The sequence below is a fragment of the Epargyreus clarus genome, unplaced genomic scaffold, assembly GCF_041222505.1.
Source record: "Epargyreus clarus isolate Ecla_fem2 unplaced genomic scaffold, WU_Ecla_fem_2.2 ptg000007l, whole genome shotgun sequence".
In the NCBI taxonomy this organism is placed as follows: Eukaryota; Metazoa; Arthropoda; class Insecta; order Lepidoptera; family Hesperiidae; genus Epargyreus; species Epargyreus clarus.
The window spans coordinates 24,020,183-24,038,676 of NW_027332215.1; the positions used below are offsets into that span (position 1 = coordinate 24,020,183).

The following is an 18,494-nucleotide window of genomic DNA, read 5'->3' on the forward strand; positions in this document are numbered from 1 at the left end:
CACTCTTGCCGCCGGCAACCCCGGAAGCCCCCTTTTAGTCGCCTCTTACGACAGGCAGGGGGTACCGTAGCCCTATTCTAGTCCCGGAACTACAGGGACTACCGTTACTATCCTATAGCTTGCATATTATTGGCTACGGGGTGCAAACTTCCCTTTGGATTGATAAAAGTTTTGAAGTCATTCGCCATATCAGTCAAAGCTACATTTGTGGACTTAATTTACCTACTAATACCTACTCTATGGCTTTGATGCTTGTAGAGTTCCTGTGATGTTTTTTTCATCAATAAGTAATAATTATATTTTCATACCTAAATCAAACGTAGGTGTTTGTAATTATTATATAATTCCGCACCTCTTAAATGAAAGACCAAAAATATCCATTATAACCAACAATAAACTAATATTACTATTACTTAGGAAATACCAAATACATCAAAACAAGATGCTACTCAATATAACACGTGACTATATAGTCTCTAGACATAGGGTTCTTCTGCCTTCTAATTTAGTTATTAGACTTCCCGGAACAGCGCCCCCTTCCTCCATTTAAATAGGTTAACTAATTTTGCGATTCGAATATCTTTTCTCCATTTTCAAATACAGAAAATAACGACAGAATTTAAAAAGGAAAACCTTAAAACATATAATTCCACGACAGACATACAATTAAAAACATGAAAAAGACACAATATTGTAGTGTCTTGTAGAACTATTTGAGCTTAGAAAACATTTGTAAATTGTATTTTGTGTTAACTGATCACATTACAGTCGTTAACCTTGCCGAAAGGTTTATTGGCTTGGGAATACACGATACTAATTATCCAATAACTTTATCTTTTCTCCACCGATCCGCATTAGAGGAGAAAATTTAATGCCAAATCTTACACCATATCAAAATCGTACCGAGTCCCAGCATTGAGCATAAAATAATACATTCTTTAATAAATTACCTATATGTTATAATACTAAAGCAATAAAAAGCAGAAGCTGACAACATAAATACAGCAACACATTTGAGAGATAAAGCATTGTAAAAGTTTTGAGAATTAACTGTTACTCAGAAATTATTTATCTTTAGTTAAACTTAGCGAAGACTTAATGGAATCTGAAACTGCAGTCTGCATAGAACATATTACTTAGCTGGCATTTTATTGTTTGGCGCTCGAGGCACAACTGCATTATTTACATATTTCATTACACTGTAGGCTATACGACGTTTAAGCTTAAATGATGTGTTGACAATTATGTTTATAAAATCGAGTTCTCAGAAAAAAAGAGACGATTTACTCTTAAGTGACCGGTAGCGCTGATTCACCTCCTTGATGCAGACATGGCGAAGCTGTCGCCCCACTGACGTGCAGACGGTTCCGGATTCTATTTCCGACTCAATATAAAGAATTTAGATTTTCCTTTTCGGTGTGGGTACTTGTGTTATCTTCTTATTACAAGTCTAAATCCTCTGGAATTAAGATTTAGACTTACAGAGAAAGTGTATGTGCTATAGCTAAGAGTACGGAAGTTTTATATCTATAAGATATAAAAAATGAAGGATAATTTTCAAATTTTTTCACAAAAAAATCTATCAAATTACAATACATAACCATAATAATATTATGTAGTTTATCCATACTTCTACGCAATTCACTTTATTGCCGTTGGATATTTGATTATTTTCCTTTGGGACCTTTTTTCTTTCTCTCTATAATACTTAGTATATCATATTTAATATATCTATTCATTTATGCTTACTAATCAAGAATTACACAGCATTATACGTGTACACTACTCGGTAAAACTTCAACGTGTTGTTTAGACCTGCTTAAAGTAACGTCAATACTTATTTAATAACTGGCTTGCTTTGTTCAAGTCAATCAGCGTGAAGCGTGAATTCAATCAACGTCTAGACCGTGCACTCGCAGGCCGCGACTAGTTGACAGATTTATCCGTATCAAACATTAGGTGTCTATTATTATAGTAGATATTTTATTATTACTTGTCGACGTACTCAACCATACACCTACTGTCTCACTGCTGGGCACGGGTCACTTCTTAGAATGAGAAGGTATTGAAGGTATTGAGGTGTTTGAGAACTTTTTTAAGGTCTCTCAAGTATGCATGGCTTTTCAAAGTGTTATTAGAAATTAATGAATTAATTATCACTTGCTCTAACAGTGAAGGCAAGCATTGTAAGGAAACCTTCATACCTGAGATATCTTTAAAAAAGTCTACAAAAACGCACTTGGCCCGCGCGTTGGACAGTGGCTTAAGTTTTCTCTTTCGGACAGTATTAGGTTGACGATGAGGCGGATTTAATGCTAAATAGCACTAAGTAAGTAGTTATTGATTGATTAGATTTAAGTACATGTAATATTAAACTTAACTTTCAGATTAGACATTTTTTTGGCGAGGTGTTCCCGCGCGCGGCGCCTCGAGACTTAATGTTATATGACGTAGGACACCCACATCACCTACGGCATTGCTTCCGTTATGGGGGTAGGAAATGCGAAGGGCTCCCCACGCGGGAGCTTCTCTTACGCCCGGTTTTCCGGCTGCGAATAGGGTGGTCTGAGGATTTCTCTCTTTCCCTCTCCGCAGCCTCCTTCCGCGAGATCACATCCTCACAGAAGGATTTCACCATTTTCCATGACCTGTCGTTCTGGACCATAGCTTTTACCACGGTCGGCAACGAGAGGTCAGGCCCCACTGCAGCGACGAGTACATGACGCCACCATTGTATGTCGCGCCGTGTCCTCGTCGCAGCAACAATGGTGGCACTGGGTGGTTGGCTCCCTTCCAATGCGACACAGGTACTTCCCGAAACACCCATGGCCCAAGAGCACCTGCCGTCCATTCCTCAAGCACCGGACGGACATCCTCCACAGTCCTGAGGCCAGCCGTGGGTTCATCCATCCATCGTTCATTCTTTTAAAAATACGTTCATCCACGGATGGCCCCGACGGCCATCACCCTCTGTGGAACTTTCACATTAGACTAACCCAACCTGACTTTGTATAGATAAAAAAACTTCGGTTCAAAGTCGCGCAAATTACCTACAATTTTTGAGCTTTGGTATTATTTTCGTTGTGCAAATACAAGCGCTTCGTTGTGCAACTACTAGTCCCCTCTGAAATTGTTGCAAGCAGGTGATATATCTATGATTACTTTAGTGTAAAACCCTATCCGGTTATAAATAAATAGCTATTTGTCATTGTGCATGGACATAAATCGCATTCATCGTGAGTACCTGGGACACAGCAAACTGGTATGAGGCTATGAGTGTAAAGTGTACCAACCTATTATTTTAGACCATAATCACTTGTTAATCATCTATAGGGAACTTCTATGTCAATGTTACTTAATTGTATGAACCATAACTTCTAAATTGTATTCTCACTTAATTTTATTAACCAGGTAATCACGCAACTTTTCACCAGGGATTGACAGGCATTGAACTTTTCTCTTGTTTGACAAAACCATTACATCGTGGACTTGACATGAATTGACCTGCGTGATCGGTCATAATTAACTATCTATTGATTACCGGAACGGTCACGTCATAAACCAAGGTCCGCGCCGGACAAGAGATGTCATTCGCACTTCATTGCCAAGTAACTTTTCTTTTAAAAATACGTGTATTTCTATAATATTAACGTAGCAGTAGGATGCAGTCCATTTGATGGTAAGTGACGTCTGCCACCCATGGACATCCGTAATGAATCCCAGACTAAATAGCAATCCTCTTAAACTCAGCCGCAGGTGGTACCAATGAGGAGTCATTTCAAATTTGGAACGCCTGGGTTAAGTATGGCATGTGTTTCATCTGGAAGCCCGTTGCTAGTGAAGTTATGAGGGCCCCCCACCATCCAAATTTTAAGCTAATTGACTTAGATTATATAATAGTCGTAGTTATGAAAGAACTTTTGTGTTCTTAAACCTCAAGTTCAGTGGCGTTGTGTAAAAAAAAAATCTTTGTTAGTCGCAAATCCTTCCCCACGCTCCACGACGACGCGATGACAATGTGAATCGGTTAAAATGATAAACTTATGCCTCTAGATATTTGCTAGTTATGTAGCAACCCAGAATTCGAACTCGTATAGTATTTCTCTCGCAGCCGATCAACTATATAATAACCGGTACTCCATACTGTTGACCACTCCTCAGTGACCTCTGGAAGCTAGTACAGCACAACTGGCAAAAAAATGCACAGAATCGGGAGAAATGGCGACTACTCGTATCGGAGGCCTAGATTCACTTCGGGTCGACCACCGGAGTATTGAGTATTTCTATACGATACACATCTGTCAACAGTTAGCATGACTTTCATTTTAGGTTATTTCTTTTTTTTTAATTACGGCAGTAGCATACGAGCATGCAGTCCACAGTAAGTGGCTACTACCACCCATGTACATCTGGAATCAACCCCAGATACGATTAGATATTCCTACCTGAGGTCGGCCACAGAAGCGCCGCTACAGGCGTTCCAGCTTAGTCCTTGAGGCCTAAGCTGGAACGCCTTACCACACCCTTCAAACCAGAACACAGCAGCGTTTAACACTGCTGCTGAGGCAGAAATAGGTGTAGCGGTGGTCGCCGCCAGAGTCAAACTACAAATGGTTCTACCACCTACCTAAGTCGATTACAGATGTCCATGGACGGCCGTGACAAATAATCGATATTTGGGCAGCATTCAATTATTATTGCTCGACAAACTGTCTTTATATTACTCTAAACGAAACTTTACATACTCCATTACATAAAAGTACAAATATACGTATTTAAAATTTCGAGTAATTTGGTAAATGTAAAAATACGACCTCGTTGTGCCCTCGTGATCTACTAATCCAATCGGCCGACGATTGACGATAAACACGGCCAGATTGACTATGAAGTACTGTTTATGTACTTACTATTGTAAGCACATTCCTTAGTCCGAGGTAACGCATCTGAGAATAACGAGTAGAACTTATAAACGATCCCTTAGTAAAAATAAATCGGAATCGCGCGTATGCTAACGAAGTCTTGCTTGACCTTAACCAAAACTTAGCGACAAACACTTATTTTGACTTATTTAGCCTTAGCCACCATATTTTCAATGACTCTCGCTTATCGTATACTAGATCTCATACCAGACCATTAAATTAATCTTCAATATATTTATTATGGATATGAATCACGATTTTCCACTATGTAGCAAAAAAAAATATAACACGGCTCGCGTTACAGAATGGCCACCGTACCCGTTTGACGTGCAAGACGTTCAGGGTTCGATCCCCGCCTAAACAGATGTGGAAATGATGAATTTAGTTATCGGTTCTGGGTCTCTGGATGTTTTTGTTGCTAGTGTTTGTGACTGTAGAAAGCGTTTTTTCTTAAGAGTTTGTTTTATATGAACGCCTTAAGTTATTAATTTTAAATCATTTATAGGAAAAGCAAAAGCCATACACACCAACGTGGTTAAACAATATAATAACACCTAGAAAGTTAGAGAATTTAGTAAAATAAATACCAAAGCTATGCGAAAATGTAGTAGAAATTAATGGTAAATATTCTACTCTTAACGCCATCTGTCGTATTATTTTATGACACAGTTCAGTTTCCTTTTTAAAATAGCGTGAAGGGAAACTTATTGAAATCTGAGAACTGTCTGTAACAGTAATCGTTACAACTAAAATAAAACTATAACAATAAACACTTTTTACACCAAAAATGAAGTCATAGAACGCATAAAATAATAGAACGCTATTCATAAAGGCGGTCTAATCTGTACTATCAATTCGTCGTCAACCCATTACTGTGCTACTGCTGGACACGGGTCTCTCGGGACATGTCATGATGAATGAGAGGGATTAGGCCATACTACGGTGGTCTAATCCTTACGGCGCTGGCCAAGTGCGTATTGGTACACTTCACACACCTTTGAAAACTTGTTTTTTCACATGTATGCAGGTTTCCTTACGATGTTTTCCTTCGCCGGTTAAGCTAGTGTAAATTAATTTCTAATAGAAGTACGCATATCTATTCGAAAAATCAGACGTGCGTGCCTGGGATTACAATACGTATGCGCGAGGTTCAGTGTTCAATGGGAACACATACAAGTATACACTTAATTTTATTAAAAGAGATAAATAAAACATTACTAAGGACGCTTACGTTTATTACACATTTTTATTAGACATATTTTCCGAGTAGTAGACCAAACTTATACTGTATCCGGTGCACATAAACCTCTCCAGGGTTTAAAACGGAGTTGGGGAAGTTTTTCTGTAAATAAAACACATCTGTAATAAATCACAACAGCACACCAATTACTCTCTTTCTATTCGATTTTCTATGAAACAGTATCTACCATTTTACGAGCCACATGTAGGTACCTACATAGCTGTAACGTAAGAGTAAATAATTAATTAAGCTGATCGCTTCCTAGGTACACTGTCAGTTGAGCAACCAAGCGATTAAGATTTTTTTTATAATATAGGAGTAGCAGACGAGCATACAGTCAACCTGATGGTAAGTGGCTACTGCCGCCCATGGATATCTGTAATCAACCCTGTCAGATAGGATTAGATATTCCTACTTGAGGTCGGACACAGACGCTCCGCTACCCCTGAGGACTAAGCTGGAACGCCTCGGCAAAGTATGTCTCCCTTACCACGCCCTTCAAAACGAAACACAGCAGCGCCTAACAATGCGCCTAATATAATTCATATGATTTTTATAGATCTTTAAACTATAAATAACTTTTAGTCATTAAAAACCATTACTAACATGATTCACTGCATCCGGATAATTTTGAGGCATTAAACAGAAGAGGCCGTGCTTCTTGTAGTAAGTGCCGTCCTTGCCCATGAGAGGAACGTAACCGAAGCTCTTCTTACCCTAGAATAAAAAGACTTCATTATTTTCCTTTTGTAATACAGGAGTAAACTTACATAAAACTGAAACCGCATCATTAGTTTTTCAAAATATCTTGTTCCCCTGGCCGGGAATCGAGCGAGTTCATTTTGGAAACTGTTACATACTGTCTAAAATTCTCGTGTCACAATGTTAGTTACCGTACTCCTCCGAAACGGCTATACCGATTTTCACCAAATTGTATATGCACATTCAGTAGGTCTGAGAATCGGCTACTATCTATTATTCATACCCCTAAGTGATAAGGGTTGTCCACCCTTAACATTTTTTTCATTTATATGGCAACACAACGTAGTCTAATTATATTAATAATATGTAAAAAAGCTACAATTGAAACATCACCTCGCTTCCCTCCTCTAACGCCTCCTCTCCTCTTGCACTCGACTCGCTCTCCGACTCGCTTTCGTCCTCAGACTCAGCCTTGCTCTCGTGACCTTCCTCTTCGCCCACGTCCGGAGACTACAACGATAACGAAAATAAATATAGATAGGGTAAATAGACAGAAAGATGAATGTTGAAGTTTAAAGGTACGAAGGTTAACGGTATGACACGAATCTAGCGGCCCCTATTTGGCTTACTGCAAATTGCGGCTTCTTTATTACAACTGCAATTTAAGCTGCTGGGACTACTCCCTTGAAACTCTGAAGAATGAGAGGTACTTATCCGAAGCGTTCCAACTTAGTCGTCAGGGATAGATAGAATCTGTGATCGACCTCAGGTAGTACGTTAATCTTCCTGTGGTTGACACAGTGGCAGTGATCATCAGGTGAACTGCATGGTCGTTTACTACTTACATATTATTATCATTAAAAGGAAACAAGATGAAATAATTCTAATGAACATATTTATAAACTGACTTTCAGTTTATTGATCCAAATGGTTTTTAATGGTTCCAAATTCTACCCCCGACCAGGCAAGTATATGAATATAATAATCCATCCTACGTGTGGACGTGTACGTACTTGTCTGTGTGTGACTAGAGAGTGCGTGTATTGAGAAATTGATATTATTCTAGTAAGATGCCTCCATGAGCTCGGCCACAGGTGCTTTGCTACCTCTAAGGAGTAGGTTAGCTGGAATGCCTCGGATAAGTTTGTGTCAATTACCACACGCTCAAAAGTAGAACACAACATCGCTTCAGCTGTTACGAGTAAGAAATACATATGGCGGTGCGGTGGTGCCTCTGAAGTCAAACCACAAAGGGTTCTAACAACTGGCTTTCATTGCATCTTACATCTGTATTTAGTAACAAAAATATTTTACATACTAAACGATACTCCAAATATTTTATAAGATGCATACGTTATAGGAATAAAGCAAATATAATAAAAATATGTAGATGGCGATATACTATGGCGTGTGTGATATTCACATGATAGAAAACGGCCTAAACTCTATCAAACAGAATCATACGAACGCGGTACACCAAGCGTTGACCATAATATGTAGTCAAATCAAAAACTAAGTATATTATATTTAGTTGCCATAAAGTGACTGAACTCTCATAAAGAGCACAAGGGAGATAACAGTGCGCAAGATGTTATATACGAAGTACTAATTAGTCAGTAGCTTGTGTAGGTATCCACACGATATCTCGAGTTAAGTAACCCCGGGCGCGGCCTGGCATTGGATTGGTCAGAGCGATTTGGATTTTCGTGGACCCTTGATACTTTTATGGTCGACCCTTAACTAAGTGTGAATAATTGTGTATTATTGCACTTTTTGGTACACACAAAACATCTAATACTTCTTTGCAAATGCAATTTCTGGAAGTAGTAAAACAGTTTGTGGTTTAACCCCACAGACACCTTCGCCAAACATATTTCTTCCTATTCATAGCATTGTTAACTGCTACTGTTTTCTGGTTAATAGGTGGTAGAGGGTGGTAATGGGTATGGTATGGGAGACCTCCTTCGTCAGTCCTCAATCTGTGGCCGAACTCAGATACGAATATAATGTTACCTGGAGTCAATTACAGATAGGACATCTGACGAGAGCAATATCGCTCTATATAAAGATCACTCGCTATATGTTAAAATCAATATATTGTATTAAAACGCTTAAAAAAATTCACAACCCTAATTTTAAGTACAAACAATCTGCATCTTTCCAAGTATCGATAGCGAGGCGTTATCAATAATTTGAAAAAATGAATATCTTTGCGGATACAACATATTATTTACATAACATTGAGCAAATATCGTACCATTTTATCGCCTTATTGCCAAAAATTAGGCTGATATATTTTCATTACCTAAACTTTAATACTGTTTTATGGTGAAAATTAAATGTACACTCAGTTACTACAATCTATGTAACTGAGATAATAATGAACCAACAAATTTTCGAAGATTTTACTTCATTAACGCAGTCAGCTAAAATGTGAGAGGATTTTTTGTGTGTAAAGAATCAAACGATAACTTTAACAAAATAGTTATCATTTCTACGAATACAATTTATTTTCGTATTTTTATTTAAGAATAAAAAACATAATATCTTAAAGAGGTTTAGCTTCTGTACATATCGTGCGCACGTGAATACACGATAATAGTTGCAATAAAATATACCGACCGACCTTATCTGAGTGAGTAGCTTGATAGACTTATTCATAAGAATTGTTCACAGCTTGAAGCTTTGCTTACAGACACGAATTTTATAAGATTCATGTCTGTGTTACTACTGGATTTTATGTAGACCAGATCAATTAAGATGGTAGGTCACTTTATGGTTCGAATATATTTATAGCATGGACGAACCAGACAAGCATGCAGTTCATCTGATGGTAACTGCCGTCTATAAACATCTGAACTGAAGACCAAATGAGATTAGATTGCTAACTCAGGTCGGCCGTTTACCCGTGAGGACTAAGCTGGAACGGAAAAGTATATATCCTTTACCACAACCATTAGACCAGAAAACAGTAGCGTTCATCACTGCTGTTATTGAGCAGAAATGAAGCTGTGGTGGTGGTGTGGTGCTGTGTGACGACCCCCTTGGCGGAGCGGTCACTATATCGGTCTTACGCGAAGGGTCCGGGTTCGATCCCTGGCCAGACAGATATCTAGATGATGAATTTAGATTTCTGTTTCTGGGTCTGGGTGTTTGTGTATTTGTCTATGTGTGTGTCCATGGGTCCCGGGTTCGATCCCTGGCCAGACAGATATCTAGATGATGAATTTAGATTTCTGTTTCTGGGTCTGGGTGTTTGTGTATTTGTCTATGTGTGTGTCCATGGGTCCCGGGTTCGATCCCTGGCCAGACAGATATCTAGATGATGAATTTAGATTTCTGTTTCTGGGTCTGGGTGTTTGTGTATTTGTCTATGTGTGTGTCCATGGGTCCCGGGTTCGATCCCTGGCCAGACAGATATCTAGATGATGAATTTAGATTTCTGTTTCTGGGTCTGGGTGTTTGTGTATTTGTCTATGTGTGTGTCCATGGGTCCCGGGTTCGATCCCTGGCCAGACAGATATCTAGATGATGAATTTAGATTTCTGTTTCTGGGTCTGGGTGTTTGTGTATTTGTCTATGTGTGTGTCCATGGGTCCCGGGTTCGATCCCTGGCCAGACAGATATCTAGATGATGAATTTAGATTTCTGTTTCTGGGTCTGGGTGTTTGTGTATTTGTCTATGTGTGTGTCCATGGGTCCCGGGTTCGATCCCTGGCCAGACAGATATCTAGATGATGAATTTAGATTTCTGTTTCTGGGTCTGGGTGTTTGTGTATTTGTCTATGTGTGTGTCCATGGGTCCCGGGTTCGATCCCTGGCCAGACAGATATCTAGATGATGAATTTAGATTTCTGTTTCTGGGTCTGGGTGTTTGTGTATTTGTCCATGTGTGTTTCCATGGCACCCATGATACAGGGAATCCTAGTGTGGGGCTGTGAGTGTAGTGATTTTTGTGGTGTCGCCAGAGTCCAACCTCAGAGGGTTCCACCACCGTGATGACTGTGGTGGCACCACCGCCATTCTTATTTCTACTTTAAAATTCAGAAGTATAAATGTGTTCTCAATACTAGTTGAATACAGAATAATCCTGAAACTAGTTCAATACTAGTTGAAAACAAGTAAGAATCATCCGCCACTGTGTATAAGTAGTGCCCAATTTTCATCTCCTTAGTTACATATAAGTACTTGTAATATAAACCTAATATGATTAGGTATTGTATAAAAATAGTAATCGTTGCTTATATTTGACCCGTGTCAATAACGTATAACACTTGATAACACATCTTACAGTGGTTTGTCTGTATGTGTATGGTACTATGTCGTAATATTATGCAATCCGCACTGTGCCTACGCTTTGATAAATTACTTATTATGCCCAAAAAGTCTTCAAATTAATTAAAGCTGATGTTGTTTACAAAAATCTTTCGAGCAAAAGGAAATAATTTTGAATGCTTTCTCTCTGTGAAGAAAATATAGTATAGTATAATATAATAAAGTCGGTTTCTAGAATGAAGCATCCAAATTAATACCGCTGGTATTTAAATAGGTACATAATGCGGTTTTTGCATTTTTTTATTTGGGTGCTATAATATTTAAAATTCAGAAGTCAGTATTGTAGGTACACTAAATTAAATGCAATTAATTTTGTCACCTTCATGTCTAAAATTCAATCTTATTGCACTGAAGCAAATCGTATTGTAATCTTATTGCCTTACCACGCGAGAACACGCGAGGTAGCAAACCTATGGATATGAATCAAGTCCTCCAATATCTTGTTTTCTTTTTTTACGTTGGTAAACCGCCACACTGAGACCATACAACCAGAGCTTACAGCATACATAAAGTTCATAGCTTGAAAATCTCTATGACAGTAATAAAGCGACCACTTCACTGTTACAGTTGTTTGTTTAAATACTTTACCTTAGTAAGATAATTTAATAGGGTAAGTTAATTCACCTCAACTATCCGGTCCGGATCGGGAAGCAGGTTGCCAGTATAAAACTGCATGCCCGGCTGATTACTATACACTTCGATGACTCTCCCTGTGCCAGGATGAAGAACCCTGTAACATAATAAAGTTATCGTCATTAAGGCACAGTTACCCACTCAGCGGATTTCTATAACTTTTTTGTAATATAGGAGTAGCAGACGAGCATGCAGTCCACCAGATGGTAAGTGGCTACTGCCGCCCATGGACACCTATAATTAACCCCAGAAAGGATTATATATTCCTATCTGAGGTCGGCCACAGATGAGCCGCTACCCTTGAGGACTAAGCTAGAAAGCCTAGGAAAAGTATGTTTCCCTTACCACACCTTTCAAACCAGAACACAGCAGCGCTCAACACTACTGCTGTTATTAGGTAGAAATAGGTGTAGCGGTAGTGCCGCCGGGGTCGAACCACAAAGGGTTCTACCATCTTCAGATATATACTAGCTGACCCGGCAAACATTGTGTTGCCATATAAATAAAAAAATGTTAATGGTAAACAACCCTTATAAGGGTGAACAGCACTTAGGGGTATGAAAAAAAGATAATAGCCGATTCTCAGACCTACTGAATATGCATATAAAATTTTGGTGAAAATCGGTAAAGCCGTTTCGGAGGAGTACGGTAACTAACATTGTGACACGAGAATTTTATATATAAGATAACTATCCCGAGGACCTGGGATCGAATCATGAATAATACTGTCACCTCGAACACCTTGAACCGTCCGAATTTGAATTGTCCGATTCATAATGAGGTGTCCAAAATGTAAACAAAGGTTGACCTATCAAGAAAATACGTTTCAAACATAGATTAGTAAAGTTTACTCACTCCTAACAAGACAATGTAACCAGTTTTGACAATTGAAATTGTCACTGTCATCTATTTTCGTGTTTGAGAAATATTTAAAAAATGTAGTTTTTCGCTATTCGCTAAAAGATATTTTCGCACTTTTTTGTACTACTTAAAAGCACATGTCGGCATTGTTCCGCGTAAATTACACCGATGACAGCCATTAAATGGCTGACATATTTGTCAGCCGTTTAAGCCATTCAATGGCTTCCTTCAATTACAAGGCGGTGAGATATCTATACTTATCTATGGTTTCTTATTTTGACGTTATTAAAGTAATACAACAATAATAATCTAAATAAATTAAGATCAATTCACGTTTCCCAATATTTATATAAACTCAATTTCGTTCCATGCAGTAATAAAAATAAAAACAAGGTTTATGGTAGAAAATTAAAATATGATAATGGTAACACAATCGGGATCCAAAACATTATTGTGCCGCCATTTTTAAGTTTCGTAGCCGAAGTTATTCATTTTCGTGATCGTGATCGAACTCGCATGTATTCTCGAATTTATCGTGTTTGTTTAATTGTATAAGGTGGTTAAAGTTTTCGTTTTTAGTGGAGTTTCTTAAAGTTTTTCTTCCTTATTAATTTGTTAAGGTTTACAATTTATACCAGTAATCGTATTTTGACAATGACATTTCTTTGTTTACATTTTTGGACACCTAATTATGAATCAGACTATACGTGGAATTCATTCAGGCCACAAACATCCATACCCCAACCGAAATCAAAATGTATCGTTTAGACTAACATTTGTACGGGAATCGAACTTGAAATTCATAAGTCGTCGACCCAAAAAATCAACAAACTTACCGAGCCTGAAACGCAAGGTCTTGCTCAGTTCCCTGGGTGATGCAATAGTTCACGTCGTAACCGCCTAGAGGTATTTTGGGCAGCATAACTCGCAGCAATCTTGGCACCCTGAAGTCATATGCGGTGCCACCCACTACTTTCTTCTCACCTGCAAAGTAAATGCCGTTTTATAAGTTACAATAGAAAATAAATGTGTAAGTAATGTAAAAATCTCTCTAAAGGTGTGGCTGCGGTTGCTAAAGTCCATTTCCATTTGCATGTTAGGATTGATAAAATATCATAGCATTGATAGCTTATCGGTTGATTCACGTACTCTCAATCGAAGGTCCGAAATTCGATTCCCAGGTACGTACTCGTACTTCGGAATCAAAAGTTATGTACGTTTTACAAATTAATTATTACTTGCTTGCTTACTTGCCTGAAGGATCAAGGATAAGATCGTGAGGAAACCTGTGTATCTGAAGTCTTTAAAAAGAATGTTCAGGAAAGTGTGCGAAGTCTACGAATTTGCACTTGGACAATAAAGACTATGGCCGAATCTTTTTCAGTCTGAGAGAAGACCCGTGCCCAGCAGTGGGACAGTAATAGGTTGATGATGATGATGATTGATAAAATATTGTAAGGACACAATGATTGATAAATATTGATGATTGATAAAATGTTGTAAGGTATTGTAGGGTTAATAAATCTTGATAATTGGACATAATAGTTCTCAATTAGCGTAAGGGGTTAATATTAGCAACTCGCTATTAAGCTAACAAGTAACTTGAAACTGACTGTACTCGCACATACATGAAAGGCAACGCGACATCGCTTGGCAAATACCTACAATGACAATATGTCAATCTACTGATTATACACTTTTCAACGGCCAACTGCTTACCAATAAGCATCTTCCTTACTTTAATGGTTTTTATTTTCAAACACGTCAAACGTAGTTGTTATCCTTTAACGTGTACAACGAAAGGTATCTTTTTTCGTCATAAAGAAATAAAAACATTAGAATGTTATGAAAATTATTAAATTTTAATCTTAATGGACTCACATTCACATTCTTTACGCTCACACAGTTAAGCGAATTTTTGTACAAGAAATCAGTACCTATTAGCCACGGATTAAATCAATATTTCTGCTAAATCTTATCTTGCCTTAGTATTATCACTAACACTGGTATGGCGAGTGAAGTCGCAGGCCATAGTTATTATTATATCAGTGTCTATGCATATCTGAATTATCTAGTATATCTCTCTAGTTTCAACTTACCTGTTACGACCCCTTCCTCGTCCGCAACTGTATACTTGTCAGCATTGATGGTGACTATGTGGTCAAACATTTGCTCGGAACCGGCATGCTGAAATGATAGAAATCGAAATATTTTATCCCACCTAATTCCCTTACACCTTAATTTGGGCATATGCTATAGGCATTTTTTTAAAAGCAGTTACAAGACCTCAAAAAGGATTGTTTAGTTCAAGGTTCAATAGGGTTTAACTCATACTAGACCGATAAAAACTAAGAAAGAATTCTCAATTTAATTAAAGGCAGTGAAAGGTTAAGAAACTCGGCCTCCCGATCGAAGGGTCCGAAGTTCAAATCCCAGGCACGCACCTCTGATTTTTTAAAATTATGTGCGTATTATAAACTAATTAAAACCTTAAACGGTGAAGGAAAACATCGTGAGAAAACCTATTTATAAACAAATCTCAAAAAGTACTTGGCCACTTGGCCAGCGCGGTGGACTATGGCCTAATCCTTCCCATTGAGAGGAGACCCGTGCCCAGCAGTGGGACGATAATAGGTTGATGATGATGAATTCTCAGTTTACTTAATGATGATCCTCATTTTTAAGATCACAAATACACGTCAAAAAGCAAAAACTAGACAGCTTCTGAGGGAGGATTACAGTTAGTCTTCCAAGCGACGCAGTTATTGTGCATGTATGGCAGGAAGCACATGTGGCAGGAAAAGCAATAAGTATGCATGAAAAGGATGCAAATGGTACGTACGTACCTTTGTTATACTGAAACAAATATTTGCGATAGGAAAGTTAAAGCAACTAAATCTTACATGTCCAGCAAGGTTGAAGTACGGAGAATTGCTGAGATTGACAATCGTAGGTTCGCTGGTGGTGCATCGCATCTCGATCTTGATGGTGTTATCGCAAGTCACTTCGAAGGTGACCTGCGCCATCACAGTGCCCGGGTACCCCTCATGGAAGCGTTCAGACACATGACTCATTATCACTTTGTTTCCATTCACGTATGACCGCCAATTAACCTGAAATTAATAAATAATCCGATTAGGATTTCTTTTAAAACGAATAACGGTTATAATACGAGAGTTATTTATTATTAACGTGATTATGATTAGATATACGAGTATCTATAACTACATTTAGGTTCTAAATTTATTGATTACTACCTAATTTTATTTTATATTATTTTCCATACTGTATCAGTATGGAAAATAAGCGGTTTCTTGTGGATAATATTTCATTTAAAAATAAAGTCAATGGAGCTTTAGGTATAGAGCAAAGCTCTATAAATATCGATATCGAAACAAAAAGACCCGATCTTGATTTTATATATAGTAACGGAGGACTAATCTCAAAAATGGCCAAAGGTTTAATCAATATTCATGGATGCAAAATGATAAAATTAAGCAGTAGGCATGATAGAGAAGGTTCACCCCCTCTCTATCATACCTAAAACACTGCTTAATACACCGAAAACATCACGTGAAAATAAAATTTGTAAAAATTAAAAACTGTCCACAAGATTAGTTCAAGCAATCTGAAACTGAGTCTTTTAGACAAAAACAACACAAATAGGTACTCAATTATAATATGTTACTCACCTTGTCGAAACCAACATATCCTCCATTATAATGATGGTGTTTCCTGTTGGTGGAGAGCATGTACATTCTGCCCGAAGGCCGGACCACCATGGTGCCGTCTCTTACTACGTTGGCGTACCGCCCTATTGTAGCGCCGAAATAAGGATTTCTTGGCTGGAAGTATTCTAGTAAAAGGATACAACTAATTATAAACGAAAAAACAGCAAATATTTGTTCCAATAGTCTGAATACTAGAGGATTTTCCGAAAAGTATTACTTACTAAAAGTAGATACTATTAATATTTCTAGTCATTTTTGTAGGTTTGGCTATAATTGTAGAAAAAAATACCCATTTATAACAATAATAATACTTACTGTATTTTTTAATCGTTGCCGTGTTCTATTTGCAACATATTTCAAACTTGACTGTTGTATAGGAGTTCTAATTCTATTGCTTGTAATAAATAATTAATCTTTACCGCAATTCAATTAAGCCGTGGGTCTGGTAGCACCATTGTTTGCAGTTTGCCGTTAGTTGTACTTTTTCAGTATCAAGAACTACATCAGTTAATTACTACATAACACCGTTACCTTCTAAGGTATCGAAGCCCGCGACGACATCGTCAGGCACCCCCTTTCTGTCAGGAACTTGTACCGACGTAATGGTCGCCCCGTAAGTAATTACCTGAACATGACATCAATTTAAAACACGAGTGCCTTGTGCTTTATATTAGCAATCAAGCACGGCATACACGGTATTTAAATTATTCAATCTAACAGACATTATTTGAGAATTGTCTTAGAATTTTGTTTGATTACAGAAGAACCCCATTACCTTTCTTTCCTCTGTCTACGAATAGTTTCTAAATGATAGTATTTTTTCTGATGTTTACGTTTTTACGTATCGATTGAATCTATTTGCATTTTTGTGCCTATTTATGTATTTTATTCAAACCTACCCGGTCTTTGCATGGAAATTTGTAGTAATAACTAGTATGTATTAATCTTCGTGGTTTCCAAACAGTAAGTAGTACGTAATTTATATATTAATCTTAAATTAATTACCAATTAAATTTCTGTTAAGAAATGTATAAAAAATAGGCGTGTACATAATACAATGTGTAATCGACGGGGTATGATTAAAATTATATATTTTTTTATGAGTAGAATACATACTTACCAGATTTTATTTATACATATTATATATTATAATAGATTATCATAGAATAAAAATCACCTGAACGATCATCCTGTTTTTGGTCTTCCACGTGTATCTCCGGACTATGTCGATGTTGGTGCTCGAGGCGCACGGGCTGGTCGTCTCTCCCTCGGGTAGCATGATGTCTTTAATCGGCTTTGAGGTTTTCTTAAAAACGCTCGATCTCCGACTCTTGGCCGATTCCTCGTGGTCTTTTGGCATGAACCCGAAACCATCCACTATCAATTCAACATCAGGGATCTTGGGTGGCTCGGGTTCCGGAACCTCTTCCGGTTTTTGTTCAGACCCAACATCACCGCTGGCTTTGTCGTCTTCATTATCACCCATATTTACTAAGAATTTTGCCTTTTAAAATACTTATTTTTTTACGAAATTTTGTAAATTATTTTCAAAAAATTGTTCACTAAAAATTTTTCTTCATGATTTTATTTTTGAACGTATGGCATTGACACTTTGTAGTTTTATTAAATGTTTTGAAGTAAAGACTACGGATAAGGTTTTTAGCGAATGATGTACATAAATAAAAATATTTATTAAAAGTTGATAATTTAAATTAATTTGATACTTGAAATTAACAAAAGCTGATAATTTAAATTAATTAAATGATTCAAAGATATAAATCTCAAGGGCTCTAACATCCCTACAAATAAAGATCTACGTCTCCGGCATGATGCATGTGTGTATGCATAAAAGTCGTTATGCAATCTTTAATTTACAACTTTTGCAAAGCTCTACAAATTCATGATTGTAATCATAATCATGGTGAATCAGGTTAGGCTTAGGTTAAGTTAGCAAATCTACATACATCCAGACGCTTTTTATAGATACTTAAATATAAAATAATTGCTAATTATACTTTGTACATTATAGTAATTAGAAGGGCTTTAATTGATCGGTACGAGTAGCTGCGTAAC

At 37.5% G+C, this 18,494-nt stretch overlaps 1 protein-coding gene across 2 annotated transcripts; it reads right to left on the reverse strand.

Moving 5' to 3' along the window:
* Positions 1-6,137: 6,137 nt before the first annotated feature.
* LOC140743709 (galactose mutarotase) lies at positions 6,138-18,058 on the reverse strand. 2 transcript variants are annotated; one of them, XM_073075205.1, is made up of 10 exons: positions 17,599-18,056; positions 16,953-17,046; positions 16,383-16,546; positions 15,594-15,803; positions 14,790-14,877; positions 13,527-13,674; positions 11,821-11,926; positions 7,255-7,371; positions 6,766-6,876; positions 6,138-6,261 (listed from the first exon to the last, which is right to left on the reverse strand). In XM_073075205.1, exons 1-10 carry the CDS (start codon positions 17,905-17,907, stop codon positions 6,169-6,171), a joined length of 1,440 nt encoding a protein of 479 aa, XP_072931306.1. In that variant the 5' UTR covers positions 17,908-18,056; the 3' UTR covers positions 6,138-6,168. The 2 variants fall into 2 exon arrangements, with proteins under 2 accessions (XP_072931306.1, XP_072931307.1); XM_073075206.1 differs by lacking the exon at positions 7,255-7,371 and having other exon boundaries at positions 17,599-18,058.
* Between the last annotated feature and the right edge of the window lie 436 nt (positions 18,059-18,494).

Bases quoted from the DNA above. Each gene is read 5' to 3' on its own strand.
- LOC140743709 (XM_073075205.1), bottom strand. From the start codon at position 17,907: ATGGGTGATAATGAAGACGACAAAGCCAGCGGTGATGTTGGGTCTGAA. The intron at 17,047-17,598 runs GTGATTTTTATT...TGTCATGTTCAG, and splicing joins AAAACAGGATGATCGTTCAG to GTAATTACTTACGGGGCGAC. The intron at 13,675-14,789 runs GTAAGTTGAAAC...TTTACTTTGCAG, and splicing joins CGAGGAAGGGGTCGTAACAG to GTGAGAAGAAAGTAGTGGGT.